General features: G+C 41.5%; 1 protein-coding gene and 2 non-coding genes across 3 annotated transcripts; 1 reads left to right on the top strand and 2 right to left on the bottom strand.

Annotated features, from left to right (window-relative positions):
- Positions 1 to 1,462: 1,462 nt before the first annotated feature.
- Positions 1,463 to 1,569, bottom strand: LOC145056007 (small nucleolar RNA R71). Its single transcript, XR_013685549.1, has one exon. It is a non-coding gene; the product is annotated as a small nucleolar RNA R71 (small nucleolar RNA).
- Positions 1,570 to 2,509: 940 nt separating this feature from the next.
- On the top strand, positions 2,510 to 5,745 carry LOC145049536 (uncharacterized). Its single transcript, XM_078997922.1, has 3 exons — positions 2,510 to 3,314; positions 4,796 to 5,030; positions 5,331 to 5,745. The coding sequence occupies exons 1-3, from the start codon at positions 2,510 to 2,512 to the stop codon at positions 5,743 to 5,745; spliced, it is 1,455 nt and encodes a 484-aa protein (XP_078854048.1).
- Positions 5,746 to 27,203: 21,458 nt separating this feature from the next.
- Positions 27,204 to 27,310, bottom strand: LOC145056033 (small nucleolar RNA R71). Its single transcript, XR_013685574.1, has one exon. It is a non-coding gene; the product is annotated as a small nucleolar RNA R71 (small nucleolar RNA).
- Between the last annotated feature and the right edge of the window lie 395 nt (positions 27,311 to 27,705).

The following is a 27,705-nucleotide window of genomic DNA, read 5'->3' as shown; positions in this document are numbered from 1 at the left end:
ATTGATTAACCACTACAAATCTTATTTAATCCAAATTATTAATCTAGGGAATTAATTAGTTTAAACACTTGATCACTGCTTGAATTAATTAATTGTCTAAGGGTTAGGAGTAATGAACATGAACCTAACCACTATAATTGGTAGCCAATAACAATTAATCTATCATAAATACAAAATAACCATAGGAGTGAACTGGTTGAACTTAAATAGAACCATCTTTATCAAATTTGGTGAATTAGTTGTTTGCTTAGTTAATTAAGTGTTTTATGGTGTGCTTAAGTTTCTAGTCTTGCAAAACTAGAAGAAAAACCTTTTACTTTCATTAATTGCTTAGTTAAAATTAGCCATTAGTTTAATTTTCCGTTCCCTGAGTTCGATACCCTACTTATTCAACTATACCACTAAAAGACAGGTTCACTGCCTTTGTGTGCTAAATTTATTAATAAAAAGTAGGAATAAAACAAGTGCATTTTACACACATCAAGTTTTTGGCGCCGTTGCCGGGGAACGGTTCTAAATAATTAATCTAATCCCTAATTTTTTCGATCCTTTGTGTGAGTTTACTGGCACAAAGTTAATTTATTGCAATTTAGTAGTTAGAAATTAGGTTTTAGCATCTGTTTTAGTTTTATTATTAAGTTTATAATTTCTTCAAAATTACACTGATACTCGCCGAGTGCAGTCGCACCTACTCGGCGAGTACAAGTGTATTTGGCAGATTAATTTTTGATTTTTTTAGTACATTTTTTTGTTCTTTTTACGTTTTTATCTTGTTTATTTCAGGACTTTCATGACCAGAGGATCAAACACCCCGCTGGTACCCCCGTTTGAAGATCCCAAATCCGCATTGAAAAGGAACAAAGGAAAGGACGTGGAGAGCTCGAGTACACCAAAGAAGTCACCTTTGTCCAATTTGAAGACTGTTTTTGGGAAAAAGAAGAGCGGCAAATCAAGAGCATCCAACGCTTCTTTAGTAATCGACGAACCGGTTAAGGAAGATATTGAGTACGAGATCGAGGAAGAAGAGGAGCCTACATACGAGCACGAAACCGATTCCGAGGAATAGTTAGCTATCACAATGGCTAACATTGATGAAATCCCCATGGGAGAATGGAAGAAGAGGATGCGCGACGGCACTGGCCCAGGACTTGTGCAACCCGTAATTCCCGCGACTGCTACTTTCGAGCTAAAGGGTCATATCCTAGCTTTACTTAAAGAAATACTTTTTTTATGGAAAAGACCATGAAGATGCCTACAAGCATTTGGATGAAGTCAATGATGTAGCTGATTACTTCAATGTTCCAAATGTGCCCCGCGAGACTCAGCTACTTCGTATGCTTCCGGTGACATTCAAAGGTGCTGCAAAAGACTGGCTCAAGTCACTTCCCCCGGATCAGTCACCACATGGGCCAAGATGAAAGAAGAATTCATTGATCACTTTTGCCTACCTTCCAAGATATCCAAGTTGAAGAAGGCCATTGCTAACTTTGAACAAGAAGCTAGAGAGTCGCTATATGAAGCATGGGAGAGGTACAAGAGCTTACTAAGAAACTGCCCACACCATGACCTAAATAGCCAGCAAGAAGTCTCCATCTTCTATGATGGAGTCAATGTCACAACCAGGCAGTTACTAGACTTGCAAGGCCCACTCACAAAGAAGCTGCCCCCGGTGATTGAAGAATTCTCTAAACACTCTAGAGAATACCACAACCCTAGACATGATGTCACTAGGGGAACCGCTTATGCAGCTACTGAAGACTTATCCGCGGTCATGGCTATGCTAAAAACCATGGATAGAAGGATGGATAAAATGGATCAAACAATCCATGCTATTTGGGTGGGTTGTGAAAACTGCAATGGGCCTCACCTCACTAGAGACTGTGATTTAGACGAGAATGGCAACAAGAAGGTGCAAGTTTGTTACTCAAGTGGAGACCGATATGATGAAGACTGGCGCAAAAAAAAAGAAAGAGTGGCTCCCTTATGAAGAGTACAAGAAAGCCAAGGAGGAAAGGTTTAGGCAAAAAGGGAGAGGGTTCTACCAAAAGGAGGAGTCGGTGCAAGAGAGAAAGCCTAGCTTGGAAGAAATGCTCACCAAATTTGTAGCTGCTTCAGAAAAAAGACATAGTGATCATGATGCTGCAATTCAAGAAACAAGGACCATGCTTAGAAACCAGCAAGCATCTATCCACAATATAGAAACGCAGCTTGGGCAACTTGCTCAAAAAATCAACCAAAGGTCACCGAGCGAACTTCCTAGCAAAACCGAAAATAACCCAAGAGGCGCGCACATAAACATAGTCACAACAAGAAGTGGGAAGATAATCACTCCTCTGGCACCTATTCAGACTGAGGCATCCAAGGAATCACAGAAGGAGGAGGCAGAACATCAAGCAGAAGAGCAAAACTTACAATCTGATAGCCCTACTCGTCGAGTACCACATATGGACTCGGCGAGTACACTACCAAATCCGAAAACCAGACCCCTGAAAAGCTGTTTCAGCCTCCAATGCCATACCCAGCCAGAGCTATAAAAGAGAAGCAGGAAGAGGAGTACCAGAAGTTTCTAAATCATATCAAGACCCTTCAAATTAACATACCCTTCATTGAAGCCGTCATGCAAATGCTCAAATATGTAAAGTTCCTTAAAGAACTTCTCACTAATAGAAGGAAGATGGAAGAAGTGAAGAAGGTAGTCCTCAATGAAAACTACTCAGCTGCTATGCTAAATAAGCTACCAAAGAAGAAGGGTGACCCGGGGAGTTTGACTTTACCTTGCCAATTTGGCAACTTGGCTGCTATTCACGCCTTAGCTGATTCGGGAGCAAGTGTGAACCTATTGCCATACTCATTCTTTAAGAAGCTGGATCTCCTGGAGCCAAGGCCAATTCGCATGGCCATTCACTTGGCAAACAAGACAGTCACCTTCCCAAGAGGCATATGTGAAGACTTACTAGTCAAGGTGGACAAATTCGTCTTTCCCGCTGATTTCATCATTCTAGACATGGAGGCGGATCCACAAGTTCCAATCATCCTTGGAAGGCCCTTCCTCAACACAGCAAGTTCTATAGTAGACATGAGGGACTCGAAGCTCACCTTGCGGGTAGGAGAAGATTCAATCACATTTGGGGTAGACCAAGCTATGAAGTACTCAAGGAACAGTGACGACACGACATTCTCAATTGATATGCTTGAAGAATTATTGGAGGAATGTATAAGTGAAGATTCCAGCAAGTCCGGTCCAAGTGGTGCCCAAGAAAGGAGGGATGACGGTCATAACCAACGAAAAGAACGAGCTAATTCTGACACGAACGGTAACCGGTTTGAGAGTGTGCATCGATTATCGAAAGCTAAACGATGCCACTCGTAAAGACCATTTTCCCTTACCTTTTATTGATCAAATGTTAGAAAGACTATCGGGCCATAGCTAACTATTTCTTTCTAGATAGATTCTCGGGTTATTTTCAAATACCCATAGACCCAATGGACCAAGAAAAGACCACATTCACTTGCCCAAGTGGGACTTTTGCTTATAGACGCATGCCTTTTGGGCTATGCAATGCACCCGCGACTTTTCAAAGGTGTATGACAGCCATATTCCACGATATGGTGGAAAAATTCATGGAAGTTTTTGTGGACGACTTTTCCGTTTTTGGATCTTCTTTCCATGATTGTCTCACAAATCTTGACTTAATGCTTGCTAGGTGTGAAAAAACCGACTTGGTCCTCAATTGGGAGAAATGTCACTTTATGGTCAAGGAGGGTATAGTTTTGGGCCACAAGGTTTCCAAAATGGGAATTGAAGTAGATCGGGAAAAGATTGACACCATTGCCAAATTACCCCCACCAACTAATGTGAAGGGCATTAGAAGTTTTCTAGGACACGCAGGTTTTTACCAGCGTTTCATAAAAGATTTTTCCAAAATAACTAGACCTCTAACACAATTACTACTAAAAGATGCACCATTTACTTTTACTAACGAATGTTTTGAGGCATTTGAATGTTTAAAGGAAAAATTAACTAATGCCCCGATCATTATTGCACCAAATTGGAACTTACCCTTTGAGATTATGTGTGATGCTAGTGACTTTACATTAGGAGTTGTCCTTGGTCAAAGGGTTGATAAGCATTTTCGACCCATATATTATGCTAGCAAGACTCTGAATCCAACCCAAGAAAATTACACCACCACTGAAAAGGAATTATTAGCTGTGGTGTATGCCTTTGACAAATTCCGCCCTTACTTGGTTTTATCCAAAACTACTGTTTTCACTGACCACTCGGCTATCAAGTATTTGTTTGCCAAACAGGATGCCAAGCCAAGAGTGATACGATGGGTGCTACTTCTTCAAGAGTTCGACATAGAGATACGAGACAAGAAAGGAATGGAGAATGTAGCAGCTGACCACTTGTCAAGGCTTGAGAACCCGCAATTGCAAGAAGATAAAGTTGGAGACGACTTCCCGGACGAGTACATTATGGTGACCGTGGGAGAAGAGCCATGGTTCGCAGATATAGCTAATTATTTAGCTACAAAATATATCCCGAAAGATTTTAGCAGTCAACAAAAGAAGAAATTCTTTTCTGAATTAAAATATTACTTTTGGGATGAGCCATACCTCTTCCGGAGCTGTGCATATGGGATCATACGAAGATGCGTATTCGGGAAGGAAAGCCGGAAAATATTAGAGCATTGTCATAGCGGGCCCACGGGTGGACATCATGGAGCACACTACACTGCAAAGAAGATCTTTGACATTGGGTTCTATTGGCCCACAAGTTTTAAAGATGCAGCCCAATATGTCAAAGAATGTGATTCTTGTCAAAGAATGGGAAACATTTCATCTCGAAATGAAATGCCACAACATAGTATCCAAGTGTGCGAGGTGTTTGATGTGTGGGGAATCGACTTCATGGGACCATTTACCATGTCTAAAGGAAACAAATACATATTAGTGGCGGTGGATTATGTATCCAAATGGGCGGAGGCACAAGCGTTACCAACAAATGACGGTCGGGTGGTGGTGTGGTTTTTAAAGAAATTATTTTCACGATTTGGAGTCCCGAAAGCCCTTATAAGTGACTGAGGCACACATTTTGCCAATGACCAATTGGAAAAGGTGTTAAAGAAATATGGGGTAACCCACAAGTTTTCCACATCGTACCATCCACAAACTAGTGGAGAAACCGAAGTGACAAATCGAGCTTTAAAGCAAATTTTGGAGAAATCGGTGGGGAGCAATTGCAAGGAATGGTCGGACAAGCTAGATGATGCACTTTGGGCTTTTCGTACAGCTTTCAAAACACCTATTGGTACTACACCATATAGGTTAGTTTATGGAAAGCAATGCCATTTGCCGGTGGAGCTAGAGCATAAGGCGTTTTGGGCTTTAAAGAGGTGTAACTTCAACATGGAGGAACTAAAGAGCAACAGGTTGATGCAAATGAATGCTCTTGAGGAGCTGAGGAATGATGCATACTCTAGTTCATGGCTTTATAAAGAGAAGACCAAGATGTGGCATGACAAAAGGATTAAAGAAAAAGAATTTCATGAAGGCCAAAAAATGTTGCTTTTTAATTCACGACTAAAGCTTTTCTTGGGAAAACTCAAGTCAAGATGGGATGGTCCTTTTCTGGTGAAGATGGTGTTTCCACATGGTGCTATAGAGCTGTTGTCAAGAGATGGAACACCTTTCAAGGTCAATGGCCATAGGGTCAAAAAGTATGAAGAAGGAGTCCCCTAGAATGAAGGAATGGAAGAGTTGCTGTTGCTGGAAGGGATTGCAACTACGTAGTAGGGGAGGAGTCTAGCTAATGACTCCTTAAAAAGAAGCGCTTCTCGGGAGGCAACCCGAGTCTCAAGTTTGGATTTTCTTTCCTTTTATTTTATTTTATTTTTATCTTTTTCATTCGTCTTCTTCTGAGAATATAATTGCTTGAGGGCAAGCAAGGCCTAGAGTGTGGGGTGGGTGGCTAAAAGAATGAAAAAATACATTAAATTTTCAAAACATTAAATTTTTTTACAAACTGCAAGGGTTACTCGCCGAGTAGGAGCGTATACTCGGCGAGTACCTGCCCGAGAAAACCAATAAAACGCGTAAAGGCATTTCTACTCGGCGAGTAGCCAACTTACACGGATGAGATAAAAATCTGTACAAAAAAGAGGGTTTTCACCCATTTAACCCCCATACTCGCCGTGCACAGCGTGTCCTCAAGCATCCCTGCGATTTCTTGCGATTTCTTCAATTCTCTTCGATTTTCCACTTAATCTTCATCATTCAAAGAAAAAGGTAACATCTTTACACTTTAAACTCATCAAGGGTTCAATCTTTATCATAGATTTGCCCCTATTTTGCTTAATTTTGGATTTGGGGGTTTCCTCAAATTCTAGGGTTTTAATTTAGCCATGAATTAGGTAATGTTAGGAGGAATTTCTTTGGATTTATGGTTAGATAACTCATTATAACAAACCCCTGTGAAGAATTAGGAGTTTTGGACAGCCTATATATGACTGGCACCAAACAGTTCCCGCTGTTCATCCTACTCGCCGAGTAGGTCATGTACTCGGCGAGTAGATGACTATTCAGACCCGATTTGTTCGTTTTTAATTACTGGGTATTGTTTGTTTGTGTGCTTTTGATGTTTTTATGCAGGTATCATGGCCAGAAGGGGGCAATCTTCTCGTGGGGGGAGCCAAAGTGATATCCCATGGCTTTCATTTCAACAAATCACTTCCAAGTCATCACAAACTAGGGCCAAAAACAGATTAGAGGCGCTCAAACAAAAGGAAATCCATTTACCCAACGCTGTTTATTGGGGGTGGTTGGGAAATGTGGGATTGGAGGAGGAGCTCACACCTTACTTGGTGAAGGAGTGCAGTTTGGGGTATACCACCATCACATGTGATGGTTGGTTACAATTATTCAAGATACAAGAGACTATATATGCCGAACTGTGTTGGGAATTTTTTGCTACCATCTCATTCCGAGGTGGTAGTGAGTATTACAACCCCAACACAATTTCTTTTTCTTTGGGCGGGGAGCTGCGACAATGCAGCATTGCTGAGTTTTCTTGGAGGCTGGGCATTTATGACCAGAGCACAATGATGTCTGAAGACTTTGAAGCTTTTTTGGAAAACTGCCATAAGGAATTTCCCGAGGCGGTGGTGGCCTCTACATGTTGGAACACAATTGCCAACCGGGTGTATATTCCTTCCACCGCTCAGGATGGCCACATTCGCTCGCCAATCCATCGCCTTATTCAATGCTTCGTGGCTAGCACCATCAACATGCGAAAGGATTGGGACAAGGTCCCAACCCTTGATATCTTCTATCTATGGAGTATTATTACTCCTGACGCTTTCTGCAATCTCCCTTATTGCATTGCCAAATTCCTTGCTGAAGGGGCAGTTAAGGAAAAAGTCAACTCCAAAATAAATGGAGGCATGTTTGTTACTCGGCTGGCCAAGTCGTATGGGGTCCTAGATTTGCAACAAGCTAGGGCACTCACGGTTATCCACCCTCCACCATTCAACACTGCACTATATAGGAGGGCACGGATAGTTGACAAGTTTGGCGATTCATTCTCCATTCCACAGGCAGAGTAGCATGAGTGGACTCGGCGAGTTCATGAGTGGACTCGGCGAGTCCACGCTGTTTAATGAAACCCTAATTTCCAAGGTTCGAGACCTATTTAAAGGCCCTTATGGTCGTCCATTGCGGCTACCACACCCCAGAGAGAGTCCTAGATCGCTTGTGAGGTGAAGAGAGGCCATTGTTGATCATTTGTTGGTGAAATTTGAAGGAGAAGGTGACCAAGGCAAAAGAAGGCTAAAGGAAGTGCAAATCTAGTGTCTTTAGAGATCAAAGGCTTCATATTAAGGTATTCCTTCGGACCTTCTCCAGTTTTGGGTGTTGATTCATAGAGTTAGGGTTTTTAAATCCTTTAGAAGAAGAATATGTAGAGTATTTAGTCCCCTATCGAGTTTATGCTTTGGATCTGGACTCAAAGAGGTCCAGAGACCTTATCCCATGGAGCTTTATGAGTCATTTTGGGATTATTGGACTTAGGTTGCCATTTTTGGGACTAAATCACCATTGGATGCCATTATGTTGATATGTAAGCATCAAGTTTCGAGCTTTACGTGACTTTCGTGCTTGGGAAGGCTAGATCTGTGGATTAGGGGCACAGATCTGACCCCAGGAGGTCAATAGAGATGGTGCATGGCATGAACTCGCCGAGTTGTTCTTGAGACTCGGCGAGTAGGGTTAGGATTTCACGTGAATAACTCTGTGAGTAGACTTGCCGAGTTGGGGGATAACTCAGTGAGTCAGAAAGGGGTTAGAGGATTGGGGTCCAAGGCGGTACTCACCGAGTTGTTCTTGAGACTCGGCAAGTTGAGTCGGGGTGGCCCCGCGATTCATGCCAGGTGTGACTCGTCTAGTAAAGAGAAGGACTCGACGTGCCAAGAAAAGGACTAAGAGGGCCAGTGGACACGTGTAGACGCGCTGAGTCGCCCAAGTGCACTCGACGAGTCGGGTCAAAGTTTGACAGTTGACTTTTGTTGACTTTAGGGTTTGGTCAACAATAAGGCCTTTGAGTCAGGAGAGGGGTAAAATGGTCTTTTACCCTTCTGAGGATGTTAAGAAAGGTTGGAGTATAGTTATATTTATGGGAGTATTTGCTTTATGTGATTAGGCGGAGGCTAGATCACGTTTCTACCGAGACAGAGACTTACCGAGATATCAGAGGTGAGTCTTCTCACTATACTGTACCTGGAAAGGTACCTATGTGTGACCGGAAGGTCTCGTATGTTATCAGATGCATGTTTTGTATGATATGCGTTGCATGTTCTGTATGCGTTATGTATGTGATATGTATGCTATGTATGATACGGGCCGGAAGGCATTATGACGTGGACCGGAAGGTCAGGTAGTCATGGACCGGAAGGTCGATACGAGTAGGACCGGAAGGTCTACTGGGACTGGGACGGAAGTCCCCTGAGACACATGGACCGGAAGGTCGTGTAGAGTATGGCCTGGAAAGGCGTATGTGTGTAAGGGTATTTTGGGGAAACTCACTAAGCATTTATGCTTACAGTTGTTGTGTTATGTGTTTTAGGTACTAGCGAGGGCCGTGGAAGGGCGCCAGCGTGACTCGTACACACTAGAGAGAGGATTTGATTTTTGTGATCTTGGGAAACGATATGTTTTGATAACTAATGTCGGATATTTTATAAAATATTTTATATGAAAATGGTTGAGACAAAAATGAAATTTTTGCTTTGAAATTTACGTTGTTACAAAGCGGGACTAAAGAGTTAGCGGACACATGTAGACTCGCCGAGTCGCCCAAGTGCACTCGACGAGTCGGGTCAAAGTTTGACCATTGACTTTTGTTGACTTTTAGGGTTTGTTCAACAATGAGGCCTTTAAGCTAGTAGAGGGGTAAAATGGTCTTTTACCCTTCTGAGGGTGCTAAGAGAGGGTTGAGTATAGTTATATTTATGAGAGTATTTACTTTTTGTGATTAGGCAGAGGCTAGATCATATTTCTACCGAGTCAGAGATTTACCGAGGCATTTGAGGTGAGTCTTCTCACTATACTTTACTTAGTGTGATAACAGAGTAATGTGACAGAGTATTTTAGAGTTATATGCCACTGTATTTGCATGTTAATATGTGTTGTGAATTATTGTGATATGTGATATGCATGATTCAGAGTTTACAGAGTTAGGACCAGCGGGTCCACAAAGATATGGGACCAAGAGGATCCCACAGAGATACTTGACCAGAGGGTCAACAGAGTTACAGCCTTGAGTGGCTGATATGTGTTTATGTGGTATTTTGGGGAACTCACTAAGCAATTATGCTTACAGTGTTATGTGTGGTGTTTCAGGTACCAGCGATGATCGCGGGAAGGCGCCGACATGACTCGTACACACGCACACTGGAGTTCATATGTTTTGATCTTGGGAAATGTTTTGTGAACAATGATATGATGCAATGAGATTTTATTAATGAATGTGTTTGGAAATGCGAAAAATTGTCTTAAATTTTACGGTGTTACAAGTTGGTATCAGAGCCTTGGTTTGAGGGATTCAGATGCATCTTCGGGCGTATCTGAACTCAAACCGAGGATTTGAGGAAAAATTTGATAATAAAGTAAATTTTTTGAAAAGAGTAAAAAGAGTTTTGAGAGAAACAGAGCAGAGCCGTGTGTACGATCAGCCAGCACCCGAACGGTGATTTTCCCAAATTACCCTTACAATAAGTGCTATTGGATATGTTATGTTATGCTATATGATGAATTATGATACGCATGCTAGAGTAGACTAGGTATTCTTATTAGGACTAGAGTGGCTTGATATATGATGCCTTAGTCTAGGGGTTTTGTTGCTAGAAATGTTGAGAGTGTTTAGATAGCAGCGAGGTGCTTATGAGATATCTGCTAGTGAGTAGCACATGATTTTAGAGAGTAGAGTGCTTGGAATTTGGGACTCTGGGAGGAGGACTTGGAATGAGTGTTGAGTCGGTGTGGTCTGTAGTATTGGGCCCGTACTATCGAAGGCACCAGGTCTGTGCGCAACCCAGGTCAAAATCCTTAGGGTACCAGAAACCAAGTAGGATTGGGGATATCGAGTGTGTGTACGCTCGAGCGAGTCTTTCATATCTCGTGTTGTTTTTTCAGAGAGGTGTCATGGTGTGTATGCGCCACAAACCAGGGACCAGTGGAGGGGGCGTGAGCGACGAGGAGCTCCGCCAGATGATTCATGATGAGGTGGCTACTGCCATCCGCGCTGAGATTCCAGAGATGTTTGGGTCTATCAAGACCACCTTGATAGAGACATTTGACGAGAGATACGCTGCTCTTTCTGATGCTGTTGTTGTTGCGGCCACTGCAGCTGTAGTTGCGGCTAGACCGCAGGGTGGTGATGCGTTTCTGTTCCGGGAGTTCAGCAACACAAAACCACTGGAGTTTGATGGGACCCAGGACCCGATTGCAACGATGAGGTGGATTTCAGACATGGAGGGGTGTTTCTTTACTTGCTCATCTCCTGAGCATTTGAGAGTCCGGTTCGTGCTGAATCAGCTTCGTGTGGGAGCGAAGGACTGGTGGAAGTTTGTGATGGCGCACTACACGCCTGCTGAGCTTGCTGCAGTGACCTAGGAGAGGTTCACTGCTATGTTTCGAGACGAGTACGTTCCCCAGGTGGAGAGGGAGCGATTGGCACAGGAGTTTCTGACCCTCAAGCAGGGTACCAAGTCTGTTACTGCGATTACTCGGATGTTCCATGAGAGGGCGATGTTCTGCCCAGAGCACGTGTCCTCCGAGCAGGCACGTATGAGCCGATATCTGAGCATTTTGAGGAGGGATATACGGGAGTTCGTGGTGAACTCAACGTACCGAACATTTGCTGAGCTTCAGGCAAATGCCCGGAAGAAAGAGATAGAGCTGGAGACTCAGGCTAGGGAGGAGGCTGAGTCTTAGGGGAGGGATCGGCGACCGGCGCAGTCTCAGCCGGCAGCCAAGCGGGCCAAGCCCGTTGATTCGAGATCTGGGAATCAGAAGGGCCACACTTGTGGAAAGTGCGGCAAGAGCCACGATGGGGTGTGCAAAGCAGGGTCTTGCTACAAATGTGGCAAGGAGGGGCATATGGCCAAGGATTGCCCCAAGAGGTTTGCAGTATGTTTTCATTGCAAATAGACTGGACACCGCAAGGCGGAGTGTCCACAGTTGCAAGGGACAGCCCAGGGAGCACCTTAGGGATCTGCCCCTGTTGCTATCAGAGCTACTGAGATCCGGCCACTAAAGGCCGAGGTACCGAAGGCACGAGGGAGAGCCTTTCAGTTGACTGCAGAGGAGGTCCGCGCTGCGCCCGACGTCGTGGCTGGTATGTATCCTTTCTTGTATTTATTTTGATGTTGGGATATTGTGTTTATTTTGTGTTATGCATAGGTACTTTTCTTGTGAATTCTGTACCTGCCTTGGTGTTATTTGACTCGGGTGCGAGTCAGTCTTTTGTATCTTTGGCGTTTAGTCAGCACATCGGTATTAGCCGAGAGGCGTTGAGTCGACCTCAGAGAGTTTCCATAGCTGACGAGAGGACGGTGTATGTCGCCGAGGTGATCTGAGGATGTGTACTCGAGATTTTTGGCGTTAAGTTCCCGATTGATTTGGTTCCCATTGCAATGGGAGATGTCTGTGTCATTGTGGGCATGGACTGGTTGAGCAAAGTTGGAGCGGTCATCGACTGCGAGAGACAGCTGGTGACTATGAGAGGCCCCAGTGAGGGAGTTCTTACGGTGTACGGCGAGGGTACACGTGTTGGGTCAGCATTTTGTTCGGCTGCCAGAGCGAGACAAAGTCTACAACAGGGCTGTAGGGGATTTGTAGCATATGTGATGGATGCGAGGGTTGATTCAGAGAGACCGAGGTCAGTTGATGAGGTTCCGATAGTGCGCAATTTTCCGGATGTATTTCCAGAAGAGTTTCCAGGTGTGCCCCCCGTGAGGCAGGTCGAGTTCAGTACCGATTTGGTTCCAGGGGCTGCGCCTATCGCCAAGGCGCCCCCAGAGATGCAGGAGTTGTCCTCCCAGCTTCAGGAGCTGCTGGGGAAAGGGTTTATTCGGCCGAGCAGCTTACCTTGGGGAGCGCCTATCCTCTTTGTCAAGAAGAAGGATGGTTCACACCGGATGTGCATTGACTACCGGGAGTTGAACAAGCTAACAGTCAAGAACCGTTACCCGTTTCCGAGGATCGACAATTTGTTCGATCAGTTGCAGGGAGCATCTTGGTTCTTCAAGATCGATTTGAGATCTGGATATCGTCAGGTGAGGGTGCGAGATGTGGACATCCAGAAGACAACATTCAGGACTCGCTATGGGCATTACGAGTTCGTGGTGATGCCTTTCGGACTCACCAATGCACCGACGGTGTTCATGGATCTCATGAACAGAGTGTGTAGACCGATGTTGGATCGCTCGATGATCATGTTCATTGACGACATATTGGTGTATTCGAGAACCAGAGAACAACATGAGGAGCATTTGAGGGAGATCCTCGGAGTCCTGAGATCGGAGAGGCTTTATGCCAAATTCTCCAAATATGACTTTTGGTTGCGAGAGGTCCAGTTCCTAGGGCACCTCGTTAACCAGAAAGGGATATTGGTTGACCCGGCCAAGATTGAGGCAGTGATGAGTTGGGGGTGCCGAGGTCACCTACCGAGATCAGGAGTTTTCTAGGGTTGGCTGGTTATTATCAGAGATTTACCAGGGATTTCTCCAAGATCACCGTGCCACTCACCAAGTTGACCCGGAAGGGTGTTGCTTTTTCTTGGGGTCCAGAGCAGCAGGCCTCCTTCGAGACACTTCGCCAGAGATTATGCGAAGCTCCGATGTTAGCCCTTCCGGAAGGGATGGATGACTTCGTAGTGTATTGTGACGCGTCGATATTTGGGCTGGGAGCGGTGCTTATGTAGAGGGGTCATGTGATAGCATACGCATCGAGGCAGCTGAAGCCTCATGAGATGAGGTACCCCACCCACGATCTGGAGTTGGGGGCGGTGGTGTTCGCCCTCAAGATCTGGCATCACTATATGTATGGGGTTCGGTGTACCATATACACGGACCACAAGATCCTGAAGTATCCAATGGATCAGCCCAACCTGAATATGCGCCAGAGGAGATGGTTGGATGTGGTGAAGGATTACGATTATGAGATCCTGTACCACCCGGGCAAGGCTAATGTTGTAGCCGATGCACTGAGCCGTAGGGCGGAGGGCGCCCCGATGCGGGATGTTTGTTTGAGATTGACAGTGATAACTCCGGTGTTGGACACTATTCGTGGGGCCCGGGCTGAGGCCGTGAGGCCAGAAAGCCAGAAGAGAGAGCGAGTTGTCGGGCTGGTATCGGAATTCGTTACAGATAGCCGGGGGCTTATGACATTCCAGGGTCAGATATGGGTATCGTTTGTGGGCGGGACACGTACCATTTTGATGGAAGAGGCTCATTGATCGAAATTCTCGATCCATACCAAGGCCACTAAGATGTATTTGGACCTGAAGAGGGAGTATTGGTGGCCCTGTATGAAGAGGGATGTCACATGGTTTGTAGAAAGATGCTTGACCTGTCGCAGGGTTACGGCCGAGCACCAGCGTCCACATGGTAAGCTGCAGCCGCTAGAGATTCCCGAGTGGAAATGGGAACAAATTACCATGGATTTCATCACCAAATTGCCAAGGACTGCGAGATGTGTCGATGCAATTTGGGTGATTGTGGACAGGTTGACGAAGAGCGCTCATTTCCTTGCTATCAGTGAGAGCTCTTCCACGGAGAGGTTGGTAGAGATGTACGTAAGAGAGGTGGTATCGTAGCATGGAGTGCCGATCTCGATTGTCTCAGATCGAGATGTACGTTGCACTTCCAGATTCTGGAAGAAGTTTCATGAGGAATTGGGTACAAGACTGCATTTTAGTACCGCATACCACCCACAGACGGATGGGCAGAGTGAGCGGATGATTCAGACGCTCGAGGATATGCTTCGGGCATGTGTATTGGATTTCGGAGGGAGTTAGGACACGTATTTGCCCTTGGCGGAGTTTTCTTATATCAACAACCATCATTCGAGCACTGGCATGCCGCCCTTTGAGCTGCTGTATGGGAGGAGGTGTCGAACCCCCATTTGCTGGGGAGAAGTAGGGCAGCGTGTGATGGGCAGCACCGAGATTGTGCTTCAGACGACAGAGCAGATCCAGCAGGTTAGACAGAGGTTGTTGACCGCTCAAAGTCGGCAGAAGAGTTATGCGGACAGACGCCGGTCCGAGCTCGAGTTTCAGGTCGGCGACTTCGTACTCCTGAAGGTCTCTCCTTGGAAAGGAGTGATTCGATTCAGGAAGAGGGGCAAGTTGGGGCCCTTATATATTGGTCCTTTCAGGGTGATCGTGAGGGTAGGCAGGGTAGCCTACCGTTTGGAGTTACCTGCAAAGTTGGGTCAGATTCATGACACTTTCCATGTGTCGCAGCTGCGAAAGTGTATAGCCGACGAGTCGACAGTGGTGCCATTAGAAGATATTCAAGTAGATGCGATCCTGAACTATATTGAGAGACCGGTGGTGATTAGGGATCGGAGGATCAAGGTTTTGAGGAACAAGGAGGTGCCTCTGGTGCAGGTCTAGTGGCAGTATCGGAAAGGGTCAGAGTTGACTTGGGAGCCGGAGCGTGAGATTCGGGAGCAGCATCCATAGTTGTTTGCAGAGTAAGACTTCGAGGGCGTAGTCTAATTCTAGTGGGGGAGAATTGTAACATCCAGATTCCCAGGTATAATATTTTATTCCTTTATTTTTGGAAGTTGTGAGGGGACTCGGCGAGTTGTTGTTTAGACTCGCCGAGTATGGTCGCGGATTCTTATCCGGGTTCACAGCTGGACTCAGCGAGTTCATGAGTGGACTCGGCGAGTCCACGCTGTTTAATGAAACCCTAATTTCTTGGGTTTGGGACCTATTTAAAGGCCCTTAGGGCCGTCATTTGCGGCTACCAAACCCCAAAGAGAAACCCTAAGAGATCTAGAGTGTTTGTGAGGAAGGAGAGGCCATTTTTGATCATTTTGTTGGTGTAATTGCAAGAAGGAGGTGACCAAGGCAAGAGGAGGTTGAAGGAGGTGCGATTTTGGTGATTTCAGAGCTCATAGACTTCATCTTGAGGTATTTATTCGGACCTTCTTCAGATTTGATGTTGATTCTTAGAGTTAGGGTTTTCTAACCCCTTTAGAGGATGGATATGTGGAGTAATTGGTCCCTTCTCGAGTTTATGCTTTTGAATCTGGACTCAAAGAGGTCCAGAGACCTTAACCCTTGGAGCTTTTTGAGTTATTTTGGGAGCCATGAACTTAGGTTGTTGTTTTTGGGGCTAAATCACCAAGTAAGACCATCTAGATGTTATATGAGTGTCAAGGTCTGAACTTTAGATGATTATCATGCTTGGGAAGATCAGATCTATGGATTAAAGGAACATATATGACCTTAGGAGGTCTATGGAGTTTGTGCATGGCATAAACTCGCCGAGTCCAAAGATCAGACTCGGCGAGTAGGGTTAGGGTTTCCCGTAAATCACTCAGAGAGTAGACTTGCCGAGTTGGGAAATAACTCAGTGAGTCAGGGGGGATTAGAGGACTGGAGTTCTAGGCGGAACTCGCCGACTTGTTCTTGAGACTCAGCGAGTTGAGTCGGGGTGGCCCCGCGATTCATGCCAGGTGTGACTCGTCGAGCAAGGGGAGGAACTCGACGTGCCAAGCGGGACTAAAGAGTTAGCGGACACGTGTAGACTCGCCGAGTCGCCCAAGTGCACTCAACGAGTCGGGTCAAAGTTTGACCATTGACTTTTGTTGACTTTTAGGGTTTGGTCAACAATGAGGCCTTTAATCCAGGAGAGGGTAAAATGGTCTTTTACCCTTCTGAGGGTGCTAAGAGAGGGTTGAGTATAGTTATATTTATGAGAGTATTTACTTTTTGTGATTAGGCAGAGGCTAGATCATATTTCTACCGAGTCAGAGATTTACCGAGGCATTTGAGGTGAGTCTTCTCACTATACTTTACCTAGTGTGGTAACAGAGTCATGTGACAGAGTATTTTAGAGTTATATGCCAGTGTATTTGCATGTTAATATGTGTTGTGAATTATTGTGATATGTGATATGCATGATTCAGAGTTTACAGAGTTAGGACCAGTGGGTCCATAGAGATATGGGACCAAGAGGATCCCACAGAGATACTCGACCAGAGGGTCAACAGAGTTACAACCTTGAGTGACTGATATGTGTTTATATGGTATTTTGGGGAACTCACTAAGCAATTATGCTTACAGTGTTATGTGTGGTGTTTCAGGTACCAGCGACGATCGCGGGAAGGCGCCGACATGACTCGTACACATGCACACTGGAGTTCATATGTTTTGATCTTGGGAAATGTTTTGTGAACAATGATATGATACAATGAGATTTTATTAATGAATGTGTTTGGAAATGTGTTTTAAAATGCGACAAATTGTCTTAATCTTTACGGTGTTACAAGGTATACCTCATCAACCCTTGTTCTTTTGATAATTGTCAAGTTTGGCCCTTTATTTGAGAAAAGGTGGTAAATAAGTACGTAGGGCGTACGCGTGTGTACGTTCAGCGTACTCATGTGCATATTTTTGACGCAGAAGCCACCTAGTACGCGGAGCGTACCAGAGGGTACGCTGGGCATACTAGGCCCAAATTGAAAACCCTAATTAAGGGTGTGTCCCTATTTAAAGGACATGATGGCCTCATTTCTGGCCACCATTTCTAGACCTCAACGCTCTCAAACCCTAATTTATTGTCGCTTGAGTTTGTGTGTCCATTTGTGAGCTATTAAGTGTTCTTGTGGTTTCTTTGGAGTAAAGAAGGAGCTTTGAACAAGAAGGAGTGGGAGTCCATGCTTTGGATCTGAGCTTATATGTGGCTAGAGCTTCAGTTAGAGGTCTAAAGCTCAAAGCTTTCTCACACATTTTGATTTGTGCATCATTTTAGTCCATTTTAGGGTTTTGGTCCTAAAGTTGGATGCTTAATGATATATAGAGGTCCAGAGTTTATTATCATCTCCTTTGAGTGTTTTTAGTGGTGTAGAGTCATAAAAATCGAGTCCTGGACGTTTGTGATGGGGTTTGAGCATTCCAACACTCCTATGGTGTACATGCAACCCTAGAAACCTTGGATCTAGGTTTTCTCTAATATACATGCAAATATGATTTTTCCAAGGTTCTCATTCTAACTAGCATACCATGGGGTACTTGTAATATAAAAATCAGTAGAATGACATACCTTTCTTGTTGCTTGGATTCCAAAAGACCTTGTGAGCCTAGCACCCGAAATGTGATGCCTCAAATGCTTCACACAACACCACAACTCTTGGAATAACTTGAGAGAAGTACACTTGAGCACAAAAACAGCTATCCCTCACCTTTTAGACTTAGATGCGGATTTTTCTCTATATAAGGTTCCTTATATAGTGTGTCACATGTAGGGTTATACCATGTAAACCCTAATGTGCATGGCTTTTCATTTCCCCATGATCCATGGGTTTTAACCTCCATGTAGCATCCATGGAGCACCCAATGGGTCCTAGCCCAATCTAGTGTATCATGGACCATAAGCCCACTATATAACAATGAAAGATTTACATAATCAATCCCCATATATTTAATTAGTCTCTTTTGATCACAAGGTTAATTCCAAATTAATTCTTGATCAATACTAAGTAAATAATATGATTTCATATTAATATATTAGAATATATTCACAAATCATAAGTGTCCTTATTCTCATTTTGTCTATCCAATTGTTGAGATGCCATGCAACCCAAATGGACCATGCCAAGCCGGGTCAAGTACATACTAAATATAGTTATGGACTTAGACACCTTATCCAACAGTCTCCCACTTGGATAAGTCTAATAACTATAGTTACAGGTATGACTTTAGAATCCGACTAGCAATCGTAGCTCTTTCAAAGTCTCGTGGAACTAGGATGATGCGCCATTTAAGATAAGTGACCATATAATCCTCTGTTCTAGATATCAGCTAGACAAATACATGGAACAACCATGTACTTATTGTCCAGCAGTTTGTTTCCCGATTTCCAATTTGTTTGACATAGAACTAAACTGAACACATCAATTTGGTTATGACCGGGCTCGACACATTGGTCAAAACAAAATCATCGAGGGGCCCAAATATTGCTTTTAATCCTCTAAGGATTAAAAGGAACAAATAAACTTTGACTCATATGCTTGTACTAACTACTTGTTGAATCATACACAAAAGCACATTTTATAACATCAAGTTACTGATGCGTTTTCGTGTAATCAATGCACAACCAACTCATAATCAACAAATCATATCTTTAGGTTTGAAGACTTATATGTTATTACCGCCTCACGATCACTCGATATAAATTCCATAAAGTGATACAAGTGAGCGTAGGTTTAATCCAATACTCAGAACTTATGAGCACTCATGAATGTTGTAGCAACTTTTGCTATGTCTAACACCTTAGACATCTACAAGCCCAATTCATGACAATCTTGATTCATACGTACCTCCAACATATGACTAACTATGGGGAGTTTGAATAAAGTAATTATTCTGGAAGTCAAAACATGCAAAATTGAACCAATAGTAAATAATTGACACAAGATATCAACACTTTACTTATAAATAAACAACAACTTTTATTTAATCATCAAATGTCAATTACATTTTACAAGTTTCAGAAATAGCTATCTAATTTGTAAAACTAATATCATCCTTCATCCCGATACGCCTCGCATGTTGCAAATGTTTAGCCCTACACATTCTCTTCGTGAGGGGATCTGCTGGGTTCTCATCCGATGATACCCTCTTGGCCACGAGGAGTCCTTCTTTTATCCGATGTCTAATGAAGTGGTATTTTCTGTCGATGTTCCTGGATCTACCATGATCCCTTGGTTCCTTAACTAAGGCTATTAGATTAGGTGTCTAAGCCCATAACTATTTTGGTATGTACTTGACCCGATTGTGAGCATGGTCCTTTTGGGTTGCCTTCACCATAGCAACTGAGAGGATGAACTAAGGAGAAAAAGTCTAATTATGATTTATTAATATATTATATGAATAATATATTAAAAGAGAAATCATATTGTTTAATTAATATTAGTAAAAAATTAATAAGAATTAATTTTATGGCTAAAAGAGATTAGTTAAATAAAGGGGACTGATTGTCTAATTATAAGATAGTTGCATAAATGGGCTAATGGACTCTATAGAAGTTGGAGTAGATGAAATATATGGGGAAACCCATAAGAATTCGTCCAAGGCTTCTAAGGAGGGAGTTCATGGGCTGCTTAGGGCCTAAGCAGTCAGATTAGGGTTTCCTGGTTGAAAACCCTAATATCCTACATATATAAGGAACCCCTAAGGCCCCAAAAACGTGGTGAAGTAAGCCCTAAGGGTTCTTGGACGTTTTTGGTGCCTCATCTCTCTCTCCTTGTTCATCTTGTTGCCTATGGTGTTTGTGACTCCATTAGAGGTGCAACATTTGAGGCACTAGGCTTTCAGAAGTCAATTACAAGAAGAATTCGGATTGTTATTGTAACATAACAATCAAGGTAAGATCTAAACTCTATTCTTTTGTCAATTTCGTTTATTGTATGCTAGAATTAGGGTTTATGAGCTTTGGATGATTATTACATGCTCACTAGACAAACTAGATCCAAAGCTTTAGGGTTTGCATGTACACCATAGGATTGATGCAGTGCTCAAAACCCATCAGTGGTTTCAGAGCCTAGGTTGTTTGTTTAATGTATTTGACGCTTTACATGATTATTCAAAGCTGGAAATCGAAAAATCTTGGATTTGGAGCCTAGACTCGCCAAGTCTATAGTTGAACTCGACGAGTTCACTGACAACTCGACAAGTCCAATGTTGGCTCGACGAGTCGGAGTGTCAGATGTCAGATTTTTCGGGATTTTGAGTTGTTTTGGCTTGGGATAATTACCATAAACATTTTCTATTGGTAAAATCCGATTTTTATTAATCTGGAGTGATTATCCTTGCCAAAATAGAAGATAATTGTCAATTAATTAGATAATCACTGCCTTATATGATAAACTTAATTTATTTGAATTATTTGATTGGATTATCTTGCCATAAAATTGAATTAGGTCAAATTTAGATAATTACCAATTATTTGATTAAATAAATTATTTGTAATTTGATCTAGAGAGTTTTAAAAAGTTTCAAAACTTGCCCTCATGTTTTGGAATTTAAAATTTTTTGATTAAAAAGTTTAATTTTGAAATGTTTAAATTCTAAACCCTAATGTTTTGAAAAGTTTCAAAACTTGTCCTCAAGTTTTGAAATTTAATTTTTTGATTAAAAGTTTAATTTTGAAATTTTAAATTCTAAAACCCTAGTTTTTTGAAAAGTTCAAATTACACCTTCATGGTTTTATTAAATTAATTAAGTGTATAATTAAAAGTGAGTTAATAAATCCATAATGATATGGTTTACATTTAATTAAATTAAAAGGTATAATTTATTAAATTAAACCACCTAGTGTTTTAAAAGTGTAAAATACACCCTTATACTATATAAAATTAAAAGTCTAATTGTATAATTAAAGAGTCAGTCTTACCGTTAGTACGCCTCATTCACGAAGCTGGTCTATAAGGGGTGTTTAAGGAAGCGGCCTGTAAAATGACCGTCATTGGGTATCCACTCTTACCCACCACACTCTTGACTAGTGGAGGGTCGTTAGCCGAACAGGTAGGATAAGACGCAACCTTTCATTATAAGTATAATGAAGTACGAAGTAACTAAACACTTTTATAAATTCTCAAATCTTAGTTACTTTAGGAAAAATATGGAGTTGGTGTTATTCCATGAAATTACACTTTGTACCCTTGCTAAGACGTTAGTGAAGCGTGTGTGGTTAACCGGCACACTAATTGGGCTTTAAGCAAAGGTGGCAAAGGGTGATTCGATGTTTGTCATAAATTGATGGAGCGTGTGTGGTTAACCGGCACGTCGATTAGGTGACTGTAACATTGGGGGCACCATGTATATTTGCATGGTTATCCACAACATGTTTGTGATCCTCGACATCCCAGTCACAAAAAAGGGCACACTCGAGATTTAAACATGTCATTGAAAAGTTCAATGAATCTCAAAAGATCTAGGAGTTTTAATTCATTTAAAACTTAATTTTCAATTTTTGTTTTTCATGGTAGAAACTGGTAAATTGTCATTTACCTACCTTCAAATATTCTGCAATTTGGATTGCGGCATCCCTCTTCCATATTGTAGGATATTATGTTGGGTCCTAGCCTTAATATCTCATTTGGGTGTTATATCAAGGATTCCAATCAACTAACTTGAATTTCTCCCGTTTTGTAGATGTCAAATTCTGACAACTATGGTCTTCTTGAATCCGTTGGAAAAAGTTTTCCACTTGAAGATGATGTTCCACGATTGGATTGTGGAAATGGAAATCATTCCTCACTTCCTCCACCTCCTCCAATAATTCTCCCTAACCCACGTGTTCGAAGACTTGAAAAGTTCAAGGTCACTCAAGCCCTGTTGGCGAAAAGACACGAAGATGGAAAGTCGGTATGCGCTTATGTCTTGGATATGGAGTTGCATATTGATAGATTGGGAATGTTGGGTGTCGATGTCTCGGAGAAGTTGGTTGTGTTGACTTGGTTCTTCACTCACTTCCCGATTCATATGGTAAGTTCGTTGGAGAGTACTATATGATGGAACACGACGTGACCCTCACTGATCTGACTTATTTGTTTATTCTTGCTGAATCAACAATGATTTAGCGCACTGGTCGAGCAAATTTGTCTGGTAAATCAATATCCCAACCTTCTATGGGAAATGACAACATTGGAAGTCCAGAAAAGGTTTCTCTACGTAAGAGAAAGGCTGAGTCTGAGATAGCACCGTGTACCATTCCAGAAGAATCCATATGTTTCTACTGCCAAAAGAGGGGCATTGGTTACGAAGCTGCCCTGACTACCTGAGAGATCTAAGAGATGGGAGAGTCAAGATGTATGACTCCGCTTCAGGTAAAATCCACTATATAACTCTAGTAAGTTTTCTATTTTTGATTCTTAATACATGATGTGATAAGATTACATTTTTATGTTTTGTAGGATTGAAGAAAAGAGAGGAAGCTTAAAGGTAGAAGTGAGCTGAGTCTGATCGCGAAGAAATGGATTTCGATCGCATGATTCGATGATTGGATTTTAAGCTGCTACTTAGAGTTATGATAGACTACTTAGGAATATGTAATAGCATAGTTTTCATTTGAATTTGCATTGTAAGGACTAGTTTTTCCGCACCTTTTTATAAATAAAATAAATTTTGAGTTTTGTCTTATTTATATATCCTTTCAATGTTATTTATGAAAACTGATGCTTGTGTGTTTCTATTGTAAGCAATATTAAGTGGATGTGTTTGTTAGTTATGTTATTTATGGTAGTGTCGTAATTTTTCTAAATAAGGAAAGATTCCCATGGCCTAAGTCTCAATTGGATAGCAGGTTGGAATCATATCATTTGAATCATGTGATGTATGGAAATCTTGGTACTTAGGAAATTAAGACTAATTCCTTGATCACACAAGTATGTGCGTCAAGTGAAGGACTAAAGGACTAGAACAAAATGTTGTGCATTGGTCAAGTCCACCACAAATAACAACAAGACTATTCGTCATGATTTACTAAAAGTTTAGTAAATATGGTTATGCTTACAATATTAAGTATAATTCTGAATTATTGAAAAGTTTCAATAATAGCTTAACAAATAAGAAGAATCAATTAGGCAGAAAGATAAAGGTTTCTCCAATATGAATAGATGGGAGAGTGCTTTGGTATCATGTTTTATGATCATCTTATTGATTGTGAAAACCATATCACAATTGATCCTCTAGGTAAACCTTAGTGCACTGGTATGGCTAAGAAAAGGAATCGAATTTTTTTGAAATGGTTAAATCAATAAGTGAATCATACTTCATTCCAAAATCAAGTCTTAGAGTCATACTCCAAGATTGTGACTTGAGTGACCCATCTTAAGAAGTTCTAACACACTCATCAAATGTGAATCAGAAAAATGTTTTTCTTACTCTTGCACATCTGAAATTGGTAAATTGTGATGTATCGGATAAGACAAAGACCAACTAATACCAATTGTGTGTAGTGTTTGTCTTGATAACAATCCACACTAACTCTTGAATATTTGTTTGTCAAGAAATGTTCTTGATAAGAGAATTTTATATGTCAAGAGGTCAATGGGAGTCTAAATGATCTTGAAAAGGTTCAAGAACTAATCAAGAGTAAACCTATTAGACACTAGCGCACGACTTGAGGTTTGTAACCTATCGTGTTGACAAAATTTTATTTCTATGTCATTCTAGTAAAGTTATTTATGCATATGAATTCTACGAGTTCTTAATTGACTGCATAAGGGCAAGCACCTTGTTCAATGAAAGTATGTTGACTAGTTAGGTGAGCTGCTAAATAACTTGGAAGCAATGGTGGGACCCTTGATGGCAAGAAATTAAGAATGAACAAGTTTTGTCCATAAGAGGTTGGATTTGACACAAATATTATCTTATGATTATGGTTATGACAAATTCACATGGATAGGAGCACATACACCATAAAATCTAAGTGTCATAAGGTTTATCTCGTTCATGAAAATGATTGTGAGGAAACGCTTTCACTAGGAGAGATTTTAAGGAGATAGCAATTGTGATATTTGCGTTCTTAAATTCGATTATGATTATGACATCCCTCTTCATAGTTCGAATTGTGAGATTTGGCAATTAGTTTAAACATTTAAGACTTATTGATATAAGTGCTGAAATTATTTACAAACACATATAAGCTATCTAAGGAAAGATGTATGAGGTTGAGAAGCTTAGATAAAGGCTTATCGAAGCATATCGTATTAGAAATATGAACTTTGGAAATCAATATTGCTTTCTAGAAGTCCAGATGTTTTCTGAATACGTGTCAAAGCTAGTGGGAGCATAAATGTTATGCTTGTATGAAGATAATTATCATGTTAGTGGGAGCATGATTATTATTTTAAGTATTGCAAGTTAGCAATATTAATTATAGAAAACAAAGTTTCAATTTGAAAAGGTTGAAAAGTTGTTTTGCTATAATTAAGGGAGAGAATATTATACTTCGTTTCGAAATCTAAAAGCTTGGATCGATAAATTTTAATCAAATTTAGTCAAAGGACATATATGGATGTTATGTTGAAAATATTCAACTTAAAAGGATTCTATATATGGCAATATGATATGTGCATATTTAGTTCATATTAAGTATAGATTTTTATTCATTTATTAGCTAAATTATTGCATTTTATGGACAAAAGGTACTTAAAAGTGTTTGAATTATATTTTCAGTCCAAAAATGAAGCTCGGAAGCAGAAGGAAGCAGGAGAAGCGGTTGAGAGATCAAGAATGGAACAAAGAAGAAAACCACCAAAAATAATACCTACTCGGCGAGTCCGATCGAAGAATTGAGAAGATAATGACTCGGGATCCTAGAGACTTATCTCAATACGGGGACTGAGAGATGGAGTCGACGAGTCGCCACCTGACTCGACGAGTCGATTCGTATATATAGAGATAACTCTTCAGAATGATAGAGGAGAATTCTGGAACGATTCAGAAGAGTTTAGCTATGATTGAGAAGGCAGAAAAACCCTAGAAGACGACGAGAGAAGCTGGAATTCAATCCCGAAGAAGAATTGAGGCAAAATTTCATCATTCCACTTATTCTTTTGTTTTATCATTATGGTTAAACAATTTGACTCTGTTTGTTTGCTGTTATTTACTTCAATTATGAGCTAAAACCTTTAGACTTCTGTTTGGGGATACAAAGTTGACAATATGGTTTGATTGATTGGTAGGATTAATTCTGAGTTGGTGAATTTTTGTTATTTTAGTTTGCTAAAGAACCTTGTGTGTGAATAATAATTAATTTTCTGTTAATAGGAAGATAATTGATTAGCATGAACATCTATTGATTATTAACCTCATATGCTATGTGATCACTATGCCATATGTCTAGGATTAACGAATATGAAACTAGAATTAATAAGAAAATTGAGTAAATTCATGTGCAAGCTTGTGTGATGACCATCAACAAGAAGTTAATTAAAAGATTAAATTAGTTAACTATTGCAAGTCTAAATTAACCCGGATAATTAATCTAGTAAATCTAATTAAATTAGACAACTGGCCACTGTTTAAGTTAGTTTATTTGCTAAGGATTAGTGTAGTGAATGCGAATCTAATCACTTGAATCGGTAACCAACGAAAGAATTAATCCATTGCACCATTACCTTGAAATCAACCATAGAATCAACTAAGTTGAACTAAACAGAAGTTCCCTTCCATTTATTGAATCTAGTTAGTATTTTGTTTTCTAGTTTTTAAGTAAGTAATAGTTAGTAAGTTTCTAGTCTTGTAAAACTAGATAAAACCCCTACTTATTAATTAACTTAGATAAAATTAGTTTTTAATTTTAATTTGCCGTTCCCTGTGATCGATACCCTGCTTATTTAACTATACCACAATTGATAGGTTCACTGCCTTTTGTGTGTTATTTGATAATTAAAAGTAGGTTTAAAACTAAGTGAGTTTGCACACATCAAGTTTTTGGTGCCGTTGCCGGGGAACGGTTCTAAAAATTAACATTAAATTCTAATTTAATCGATCCTTTGTGTGGGATTTATCTCACACAAAGTTATTTAAGAAGCAATTCAGTAAGTAGAATTAGTTTTAATAAAATTCCGTTTTTAGAGTAACTAGAATTTTTTTTTTCTGTTTTTGCCTTGAACTCGCCGAGTGCACTCGTGCCGACTCGGCGAGTACATCGCTGTTTCAGTTTTAATATTTTATTTTATTTTTGTTCCTTTTACGCGTTTTTTCTGTTTTGTTTACAGTTGTTTCATGACCCGAGGATCTGATACACCTCTGGTCCCCCCCTCTTGAAGACCTGAAATCCGCACTAAGGAAGAGCAAAGGCAAAGCCGTTGGAGAATCCACTTCTTCAAAGAACTCGCCACTCAAAAACCTCAAGTCCGTTTTCAGCAAGAAGAGGAGCAGCAAATCCGGAGCATCCAGTGCCTCTTTGACTATTGAAGACCCAATTCAAGAAGATATCGAATACGAGACCGAGGAAGAAGAAGAACCCACATTCGAGCACGACTCTGATTTTGAAGACGATTTAGTCATCACTATGGCTAATATCGATGAAGTCCCCATGGGGGAATGGAAGAAGAGGATGCGCGATGACACCGGATCGGGACTTGTGCAGCCCGCAATTCCCGCAACCGCCACTTTCGAACTAAAAGGCCATATTCTCCCTCAACTCAAGGAGATTCCTTTTTATGGGAAGGATCACGAAGACGCCTACAAGCACTTGGACGAAGTGAATGATGTGGCCGACTACTTCAATGTACTGAATGTCCCTCGTGAGACCCAACTTCTTCGCATGCTCCCAGTCACGTTCAAAGGAGCTGCAAAGGATTGGCTAAAGTCACTTCCTCCCGGATCAGTCACCACATGGGCCAAGATGAAAGAGGAGTTCATAGATCACTTTTGTCCACCCTCCAAAATAGCCAAGCTAAAGAAAGCAATTGCCAACTTTGAGCAACAACTCGGAGAATCTCTATATGAAGCATGGGAAAGGTACAAGAGTTTGCTTAGAAATTGCCCACATCACGACCTTAATAGCCAACAAGAGGTCTCCATTTTCTACGATGGAGTCAATGTCACCACAAGACAATTACTCGATTCTCAAGGTCCGCTCACGAAGAAGGCGCCCCCGGTAATCAAGGAGCTAATTGAAGAATTCTCTAAGCACTCTAGAGAATACCACAATCCAAGAAACGAAGTAAGTCGGGAAGTAGTGAACGCGACAAATGATAGCATAGCGGCGGTGATAGCTAAGCTTGATAGTCTTGATAGAAGAATGACAAAAATGGATCAAACAATCCATGCTATGAGGGTGGGATGTGAAAATTGTAGAGGGCCCCATCGAACAAAGGATTGTGATTTGGATGAGAATAGAAATAAGAAAGCTCAAGTCTTCTATTCAAGTGGCGATCGATACGACGAAAATT

Source organism: Lactuca serriola, chromosome 5 (genome assembly GCF_051521515.1).
Source record: "Lactuca serriola cultivar US96UC23 chromosome 5, Lser_US96UC23_V15, whole genome shotgun sequence".
NCBI classification, from domain to species: Eukaryota; Viridiplantae; Streptophyta; class Magnoliopsida; order Asterales; family Asteraceae; genus Lactuca; species Lactuca serriola.
The sequence above is the reverse complement of the archived record's forward strand: the minus strand, read 5'-3'. Positions and strand labels throughout refer to the sequence as shown.